The 10,455-nt window shown below is 32.9% G+C and overlaps 1 protein-coding gene across 1 annotated transcript in view; it reads left to right on the forward strand.

The window, feature by feature from the left end:
- Positions 1-10,455, forward strand: part of LOC106471028 (transmembrane protein 104-like) — a 42,240-nt gene that overhangs the window by 19,980 nt on the left and 11,805 nt on the right. The window contains exon 7 of the mRNA XM_013931614.2: positions 9,240-9,270. Within this exon, the coding sequence (XP_013787068.1) occupies positions 9,240-9,270 (31 nt within the window). The remainder of the gene's footprint in view (positions 1-9,239; positions 9,271-10,455) is intronic.

Below are 10,455 nucleotides of genomic sequence, written 5' to 3' on the forward strand. Positions count from 1 at the left end.
ATGAGGAGTGGAATTCTCCGAAACTAGTCTGGCTCACAGACACCCCCCCCCCCCCCAATGAAAGAATAGACCATTCCAAGCTTTTACTTGTTGTTAAAACAAATGTTTAAACAACTGTATTTATTCAACTTTAATATAAGTTTAACATAACAGGAAATGTACAACGTTTCGACAAGGTTTTGTCATCTTCCTTACCCATTCAAGCCATTTCCAAGCATTATCTAAGGTGATTTGTTAAACCCAAGTAATATGTCAAATGGCCTAAATTTTAGATCGATTACTAAGAATGTGATATACTATATCAAAGTTTGTGACCTAATATGTCAGATTTATCAATTCTACATATACCAAGTTTAGCGTTTTTGTCATAGACACATATCAATCAAGGTAGATTCACTATATATGATAGAGGCTTACCAGTGCCCTTAGGTAGTACAACTAATACTGGACCAATGGATAGTTTCTAATTATCATTCACGTAGTGATGAAATATTAGTTAAAGAAGAGGGTGGTTCTAAGTTTCTAATTATCATTCGCGTAGTAATAAAATATCAGTTAAAGAAGAGGGTGGTTCTAAGTTTCTAATTATCGTCACGTAGTAATAAAATATCAGTTAAAGAAGAGGGTGGTTCTAAGTTTCTAATTATCGTCACGTAGTAATAAAATGTCAGTTAAAGAAGAGGGTGGTTCTAAGTTTCTAATTATCATTCACGTAGTAATAAAATATCAGTTAAAGAAGAGGGTGGTTCTAAGTTTCTAATTATCATTCACATAGTAATGAAATATCAGTTAAAGAAGAGGGTGGTTCTAAGTTTATAATTATCATTCACGTAGTAATAAAATATCAGTTAAAGAAGAGGGTGGTTCTAAGTTTCTAATTATCGTTCACGTAGTAATAAAATATCAGTTAAAGAAGAGGGTGGTTCTAGAGTAAAAAAGAAATACTGTCATCTACTCAGTCCTGACTAACTATTCTCGCCAACAGGTAACGTTCTTGCAACTTAGGCTAGTTTTCATTACCTGTTTTTTTTATTATTATGTATAGCAAAGCAGCTAAAGCTATCTGCCGCTGTCCCTAATTTTGAATTATTGACTAGAGAGAAGGCAGCCGGTCAGCAGCACCCTACCACTCACCATCCACGCTAAAGACTCACCTGTCACTCTTATAACACACTTAGCTTACAGTGTGTGGAATAGTTTGTGTTTTCACATGGATTCGAACTCTAAAGGCGTATTAAATGTGAGTGTGTATAAAACGATACCTTACAGTGGCTCAGCAGTAAATGTGAAGGGTTATGCCGCTAAAAATGGGTTTTCGATACCCGTCGTGGGCACAGGAGAGGTAGCCCATTGTGTAGTTTTGAGCTTAACAACAAATGAATAAACAAAAGTAAAATATTATATTTATATAAAATTAGCCAAAAAATACAGTTTTAATTTCGACAGTAGAAGAACACGATTCAGTACGGCACAGTACCTTCAACAATGCGCCATCTATACATTTACCAACATTTAAATCATTAGACAAAACGAAAAAATGCTACTGTCCTATTGTCAGCGGAAACAATCATTGATCTACCTATTGTTGTAACGTTGTTCTTTGTTGGAAGATTCTCATAAATTACCTGGTGAAAGTCATTAAAACCCCAGTCCACGTAAACGATAAGAACTTTAGTTTATTTGTCACTTAATATTTTTACAAGTTTGAACATTGTGGTAACTCTTAGGTCACGTTTGTAAATTACGCTAACTGCACTATACTAACGTAAGGATCAACTTACTTGTGCAAAGTAACTCAATATGTGCAATATAGTTACACTGATCCAAAAACTTCACTGATTCACGCTTTAAGCATTCTTAGCTAACTGACTGGCTCACCCTTATTTATATCTAATCATTGTTCTAGATATTTCGCAAAGTAACTAGGTTTTGTAACGTCAGTTTAGAATATTTAAGGCCTACTATCACAGACGTATTCTGAACGTTATGCACTCTCTACGAAACAAACATTAAAAATTTAGCTTGTAAGACTGTGTATGTATGATGTAAATACAACAGCTATAAAAATATAGTTTTTTGTATGTATTGGTTATTAAAACCAAATGTCATCCGGTTCGGTTTCAAACCGCCATGTTCTACTAGGCCTACACTTCGCTGACACCGTACAAAGCAATATTTTCATCGATAATATTGGATATCCCCCTCAGCAAGGGTGTCTAAGGTAACATAAGGTAGGGGATATCCCCCTCAGCAAGGATGTATAAGGTAACATAAAGTAGGGAATATCCCCCCTCAGCAAGGATGTATAAGGTAACATAAGGTAGGGGATATCCCCCTCAGCAAGGGTGTCTAAGGTAACATAAGGTAGGGGATATCCCCTTCAGCAAGGGTGTCTAAGGTAACATAAGGTAGGGGATATCCCCCTCAGCAATGATGTCTAAGGTAACATAAGGTAGGGGATATCCCCCTCAGTAAGGGTGTCTAAGGTAATGGGAACCCCTGGGCTAGTATATATTGGCCTCTAAAGGCTTGTAACAAGTAGATCAATGAAAATGGTCTATAAACAGGTTTAAAGTCAACAGGGAAGGAAGTGGTACCAATTATGTTTTAGTAAGTTTACTGTAATTATAAACGAATGACTACTTTATAGTTTTTAATTTTATCTGTAAACAGTAGACAAGTGTTGATGTAGTTATAAACTAATGCTTTCACATACACCCCACCCACCCAACCCCCAACACACACACACACACACACCACGGTGACACAGCGGTATGTCTGCGGACTTACAATGCTAGAAACTGGGTTTCGACACCCCTGGCGGGAAGAAAACAGATATCTTTGTGCTTAACTACAGATATAAACAAATTACTACTTTTATAGTTTTTACTTTTATCTGTAAACAGTAGACAAATATTAATGTAATTATAAACAAATTACTACTTTTATAGTTTTTACTTTTATCTGTAAACAGTAGACAAATATTAATGTAATTATAAACAAATTACTACTTTTATAGTTTTTACTTTTATCTGTAAACAGTAGACAAATATTAATGTAATTATAAACGAGTGATTACTTTTATCTATAAACACTAGATCAATTTTAGTGTAATCTGTAAACAAATGACTAGTTTTCTAATTTTTGTTGTAATATGTAAATAACAGACAAATGTTAGTGTAATCTGTAAACAAATGACTAGTTTTTACTGTAGAATAATATTTTACTCGAATCAGTAAATATAATATTTAACAGTTCGTTTATTTTAATCAAGAACATTTTTCAGTAAATTGATCGTGTTCCACGTGCAGTGTTCATCAGTTTGTGTTTTTTTGATAGCCCTTTTATAGTTGGTGCATGTTTAAACTTAGTAAGGGGGAGGGAATCTCCTGATGGTTCCAAAATTTAAACACACTACGTGCATTGAATCAATATAGATGTCAATAATAAACATGCTACGGTTGAAACTTCTCCCGCGTATGATTTAATCTGTTCTCGTAACATTTCTCTCCAGCGTAATAAAAGAAAAAACAAAACGTGATCGCTAAAGATTAACGTTCAAGTCTGCAGAAAACCATTTAATTTATCAAAGGTTTGTTGAAAAATCTGAAGATCAACAGCCGGGTTATTAGATACAAGAAAACAACATTTTCGTGAGAGCTTTAAGGGTTTTAACTTGAATTTATCTCTTTGAACTTCACCTTGAGATTCCTTTTTTTTTAAAGGCACTTTCTTGTTCCATTTAGTAGCTTCGGTTGTCCTTAAAAATGCACGTGCACATCGTTTTAAATACGTACTTTTATAAGAACTTCACATAGCATGATTCTCTAATTATCTAAATATATCACAAATTATTCATGGCCAGAGAAAGTAATAAGAGTGTAGAGGTAAATTTTTCAGTTTTTTACATTATGAAGGATAAAGTTCCGCCAGTTATTGAATAGGAAGACAGACACGTTTTAAAAGTATAATATATGTGTGTGTGTGTGTGTTAAATACTTTGCGACACGCTAGAGCTGAGAATCGTGTAAACAAGTTTTCATTGAAGTAGGGGCTGGCTGTAGCTCAAACTTTTCTGAGTGCGAGGCTAATTCCCTGGTGGCTCAAAGATGCATTAGTGGAAGGTTTCTGGAATGGAGATGATGTATTCCCACGCTTCACACAAGTGACGTCAGTGGAGCTTATATATTAGATGTAATGGGTGGGTTGTTCTCGGGAGTAACTGTTGGATAATTCTCGGTATTTATCCATGCATTCAACTGAACAGGTTACTCCGCTTAGACCTGACATTTTATCTAATCAAAATGGCCCGGATATACATGTTAAGAATTGATTGAACATCTTTTTTTGTCTGTGAGCCAGACTAGTTTCGGAGAATTCCACTCCTCATCAGTGACCCTGAACACTACCACCAATGAAATATCAGACCAAACCAAGCCTTTATATTAGTGAAGTATCGAACTGGTGTATTTAAGTGTTTTACACTCACAAAAACACTTAAATACACCAGTTTGAATGAGTAGTACTGTTCTATCCTCTTTAGTATTGACCACAAAGTTCGAAGGTACTTCACCTGAGAGTTTTCTCTTCTAACCTTTTCACATTTATTTCCTATGCTTATTTTACTAAATCACCATTCCTGGTATTAGGTTGTTTACGTGATACCATAATACGACACGTTGATAGCCAACAAGCTCATATGATGTAATTGCCGTAACTTTCCCACAAAGTTTATCATAATTATGGCTCTGAAAACACTAGGAGAAGATTTATTGGCTTGGTTACAGCACTGTGGTTGCAACAAGAATTGTCTAAAGTAATAAAATAGCAAGAATATGTTTATGATATGGCTCTGTACGAAGTCTGGGCTGATTCAATTAAACTTGGTAGGTGCTTGGATGTTAGTTATCCTCCCAGGGTGTTGGAATTTGCATTATAAATGTACAAGGTACATCATTGCTTATAAACATGTATATAAATTACTCATAAATGCTTAATTTTGAGTTGTTGTTTTTTTTTTGGAAACCTAAAACAATAATAAAAATATATAGAAAAACTGATTTTTAGTACTTATGATGTTATAAAATTTATTTATACTTGTGCATCATATTTGCTAAGCCTTGCTGTAAGCCTAGTTTATTCCTTCCAATGGTTGGGGAAGATAAAATATTTTTTTCAGATTTCAAAGACGCATCTTAGAAAACCAAAAAATTATCAGATTATTATACTGGTACACTTAAAACCACTGTAATTTACCTGGCTTTCTAACTAGGCTATATGTTGTTAAAAAAAAAATCTAATTTCTGTTCAGAGCAATGACGTACTCAATAGACTTTAACATTCCAGTTATATATTAGATGGGCTCGGCACGGCCAGGTGGTTAAGGAGATCGACTCGCAATCTGCAGGTCGCGGGTTCAAATCTCTGTCCCGCCAAACATGCTTGCCCTTTCAGCCGTGGGGAAATTATAATGTGACGGTCAATCCCACTATTCATTGGTAAAAGAATAGCCCAAGAGTTGGTGGTGGGTGGTGATGACTAGCTGCCTTCCCTCTAGTCTTACACTGCTAACTTTGGGATGGCTAGCACAGATAGCCTTTGTGTAGCTTTGCACGAAATTCAAAAACAAACAAACATGCATACATACATACGTTTTTCCATCAAGTCAATTACAAATGATTGTCAGGCTTACGTAGTTTAGAATGTGTTCTTTCTATTGGTTAGAGATTTAATGATACTGTTTTGCTTTCTCTCACCCAGCCACTCTACAATCCAGTTAAATATTCATTTCCCAATATTGCCCCAATATTTCATTAAATGATTATACTTAAACTGGTTTGTAATTTTGTTCATTGGAAGATTAATTAAAGTTCCAATGGTTGGTAAAACTTCTGTCTTTTACTAATCATTGTAATGTGAATACTTAGTAACCCAAAATGGCATAGAATGCACCAGATAGCACATGGGTTCTTGTGGTTTCCAATAGCTGCTTAAACCCTTGGAACTATGGTTTTAAAAAGGATCAGGTAAAAGTTTTATTTGCCATTCTCATCCCTGTGTGTTTTATCATTTTTTACAACATGCTTATTTTTAATTAACCCTTTGTATCTGAGCCTGGCCCAACCTGTTAGAGAGTTAGATTCAAAATTTAAATAAGCAATTTTATTATTCATGTATGTCAAGAAACTTGGCCTGAAAATGTAGTTCAAATGTTTATATTATCTAAGTTTTAATTTTTAATCTCAAAAATAAATATTTAAAAAATTCCCAATCTTCATTTTTCTGTGCCATGTGGTGCATCTGAGCTCTGACTTATCCACTTCAGAATATTATAATTTAGAAAATATGCAGCTATAGTTTCTAACCAATTACAAACACACATTCTACATGATAAAAAGTAAGAATCTAAAATTCAAGCCTCGTATCTTCCTGATTTGCTGGCCTAGCATGGCCAGGTGGTTAGGGCGCTCGACTCACAATCTGCATGTCGTGGGTTCGAATCCCCTTCACATCAAACATGCTCACTCTTTCAGCCATGGGGGGCATTATAATGTGACGGTCAACCCCACTGTTCATTGGTAAAAGAATAGCCCAAGAGTTAGCAGTGGATGGTGATGACTAGCTGCCTTCCTTCTAGTGTTACACTGTTAAATTAGGGATGGCTAGTGCAGATAGCTCTCGTGTCACTTTGCATGAAATTCATAACAAACAAACAAACCTGATTTGCTAAGATATCAAAAAAAATTGTCAAACCCACCAGAGAAGCCCCTTCTTTCTCTGACTTTTAAGATTGTTTGTTGATATACTTTAGGCAGCTAATGTTTATAACCATTAAAAAGAGAAAGAGCAAATTCTCCTCGTCTTATATCTTACAGTTTTTGTTCAGTTATGCTATCATAAGCTATTGATCAAGGAGAGTTGTTTGGTTTGTGTAAGTAATTTTGAACAATATATTCTAGGGACTGATATATTTACACTATAAATTCCACCCCACTTATTATTGAACTAGCTCTTACCACATATTAAAGTTTTCCTGGTGTTCATTTTCTAATTCCAATCTATCTGCCAACATTGTAAATTTAACTAGAATGAAGCTATGTAATAGTATGGGTATGTTTAATTATAAATTAATCTAATGGTATAAAATTCCCTTATTAACTAATACTGATGTTACTAATTGCTACAGATGTACATCATGTCTGGTTAGTAATTTTGCAAAATTTGCTAAATTATTTAAACACTTGAAAGCTACTAAGAAATAATGGAACAATAATTTCAAATTAGAATCATTTAATTTGCTGCCTTATTTAGTTAACTCTTGTATTAAATATTTATTTCTATCTCATATTTAATAATTTTATCACTAGTATCTTAAAGTAGCAGTTCCCATACTGTGGGTTGCAACCTACTAGTGGGTGCAAGGGGTATCGGGGTGAGTTGCAGAATAACATCTAGTAAAGTATATTTTCATTTTAAAATTATTTATAAAATGTTTTTAGATAAAATAAAAATACAAAACATGAGAGCACTACTACACTATGTACTAGTTTTAATAAATATTAGAACAGTAACCACCATCTTCTCAGTTGAGCTTGGGTCCCAGAACTTGGTGGTTACTCAGGTGGTTATTGAGTTGGGAATTTGGGAAAGTCACTATTCTAAAGTACTGCCTAAAAACAAACAGCAGAATTAGGCCTATTGTTGTAATTTTAGGTTTAGTTGTATCTACAGTAAAGAAACCTAAAAAGTGTTCAGTCGTACCTAACCTAATAAATAATTTAAAGCTTTAAATACTAGCATAATAATACTTAACTTTTCGAGCAAAATGTTATCTTTTGCTGCTTCTACAAGTACTTGTAATTTGTCTGTCACAGAGCTCAAAAGTATTTCAAACTCAACAGCTTCCTCAACTAGTTATTTTATGGGAAATTTCCCCAAAACCACTCTGGTTAATTAAACATCGTTTAGTCCATATTAAACGTCTGTTTATTGTCATCCATATTTTTTAAGAGGAAAGTTGTAGTCTTTATTTGCGTAAGTTACTGTGTATACACTAATTAAATATAACGTGATAGGTAATTTGACATCTCAAATATATTTGAATATGAAGCCTTAGTTAATTGTCACTTATTTCCATTCAGTCACTATCTTACAAATTCTGTGTTCATCACTTATTCTCTATCAGTCACCATCTAATGACTCCTGTGTTTGTCATTGTCTCTTTTAGTCACTATCTTAATGAATCCTGTGTTTGTCACTTATTCTCTATCAGTCACCAGTCTCTTTTAGTCACCATCTAATGACTACTGTGTTTGTCACTGTCTCTTTTAGTCACATCTAGTGGATCCTGTGTTTGTCACTTAGTTTCTTTCAGTCACCATTTTATGAAAAGTTTAGGAAAAAACGACCTTTATACTCCGGATATATATATAAACGAATTTTTTTATTTTAACTAACGTTTCACCTTTGCAGCATCATCAGGGTTAATATGCACAATTGTTTGATATTAGAATATACATTAAATTATAAAACTGTTTGTAATGTTCTATTTCTTGAGTCTGCCATAACATGAGTTTAACAATGTATAGACTATTATTATTGTTTCATTATTGTTCTAATATCATAGTATAGTTATAATATTAACTATGTAGCTATACTAACGTTATGACATATATTACTTTTATATATGAGATATAAAAAATAAAGAGAACTACAATATGTTTTATGATTAACTAAAAAAATGTATATATATCTGGAGTATAAAGGTTGTTTTTTTTCTAAACTTTTCAACAAAATGTGTAAATTCCCCCAGTATGTATTACAGATTTTGAAAGATCATTTTATGAAGTTTGAATTTATCACTAAACTTGTTCAGTCACTGTCTCGTGTGTGTTTTTGATTAAACTCTGGTATTTCAAAGTTAAATTTGAAATTTTCTAAATCTGTATGTTAACTCCTCCTTTTTTTTAAACAGTTTCAAAACTAGTTATAACTTACAACAGTTTTTAATGTAACAGTTTGAGAAATCATAAACTTGTGCTTAAAAACATTTAATCCTGTTTACTTCAGTTGGTGTGGAATGAAAGATTCCTCATTAAAAGATGAGAAACTTCTGTGCAAATGTTTCCTCGCAGAACTTGGTTTAAATGCTGCTTAGAAAAAGTAAATAAAAATGTTTTTATCACATGAATACTTAATACACAGGACATTTAACTTCTAAATCTGATTTTTACTCACAGGGCAAGATGGCATCTCTCTTTTTCAATAAAGGTATGTTTGTATTTAAAGTTCTTATTATAATATTAAAGTTCAGTAAAAATTTGTGTGTTTGAGCCTGTTATTTCAGTGATGGTGAGAACTGTTTTATTAAGGGTTTCTGTGTGGATTTAATTGATATTATGGTAGAAGCTGGAGTAGTTTCAGTAAGGGTGGATTCAGACCTGGTATGGTAAGAATGGAAACTGTTTCAATAAGGTTGTCTTTCTGGGTTTAGATTATGGTAATGGTGGAAACTTTTAGAGTAAGGCAGTCTGTGTGTGTTAGGTTTAGACTTGGTATTAATTCTTTCAGCTCGGGCTCGGACCCTGGGATTGACCACGTAACCATTTTGTGCTTGTTATATTTTTTATGCTATAACTTTTAAATTAGTAAGCAAATGTTAACGAAATTTGGCAGATTATCAGTAAACATTACAATGCTTTCATTCGCAAAATATCTAATTTGTTTTATTAAGTCTTAAGGTTTGTAAAGCAGTGTTTTTCTCATGCCTTTTTTTTTCACATCTTGCCTATCTATCATGCAATGTAATTTTCATTTTAGGATTAAAAATACTTTTATGCATCAGAAAATTTTGAAATTTAACAAGCAAAATCTTTATAATATCCAGATAGTTATCAAACATTTCTTAGAAAAAACTTTATAGTTTATCTGTTATTTTCAGTAATTATTCTCTGTACGGGTTTGGTAGATTTGACCAATTTCGCAACCACCATAATAATTGGGAAATAAACATAAATTATGCCAATTTCATTCTAGAATGAACACAAATTATAACACAAAAACATAAATGTTTAGACAAAATAGCTTAAGTCTCAAACATTATACATTTATATATATATATATTTATTATTTTTATTATATTGTCTTTCACTCATGCCTGGCGAACAATACAGAAGTTACAATGACACAGCTCATGTGCACATATGTTACCGTATCAAATAACATAAAACTGACCTTTGGTCTGTACAAAGTAGCTTGTCTTGACTGTGTTTTAGTCAACTAGTATTTTGTAAAATTTGTACATTTCATTTATTATACACGATATATGTATATAGATTATTGCTATTTTGAAATAAGTTCTTAAACTTATTTTTCCTAAAACATAGAACAGTAAATAAAGAAGCAAAGTAAACAATTCTCTTCTAGTTACGACCTTTATACTGCTTGACGTAAGTT

This window comes from Limulus polyphemus, unplaced genomic scaffold (assembly GCF_000517525.1).
Source record: "Limulus polyphemus unplaced genomic scaffold, Limulus_polyphemus-2.1.2 Scaffold4358, whole genome shotgun sequence".
Lineage (NCBI taxonomy): Eukaryota > Metazoa > Arthropoda > Merostomata > Xiphosura > Limulidae > Limulus > Limulus polyphemus.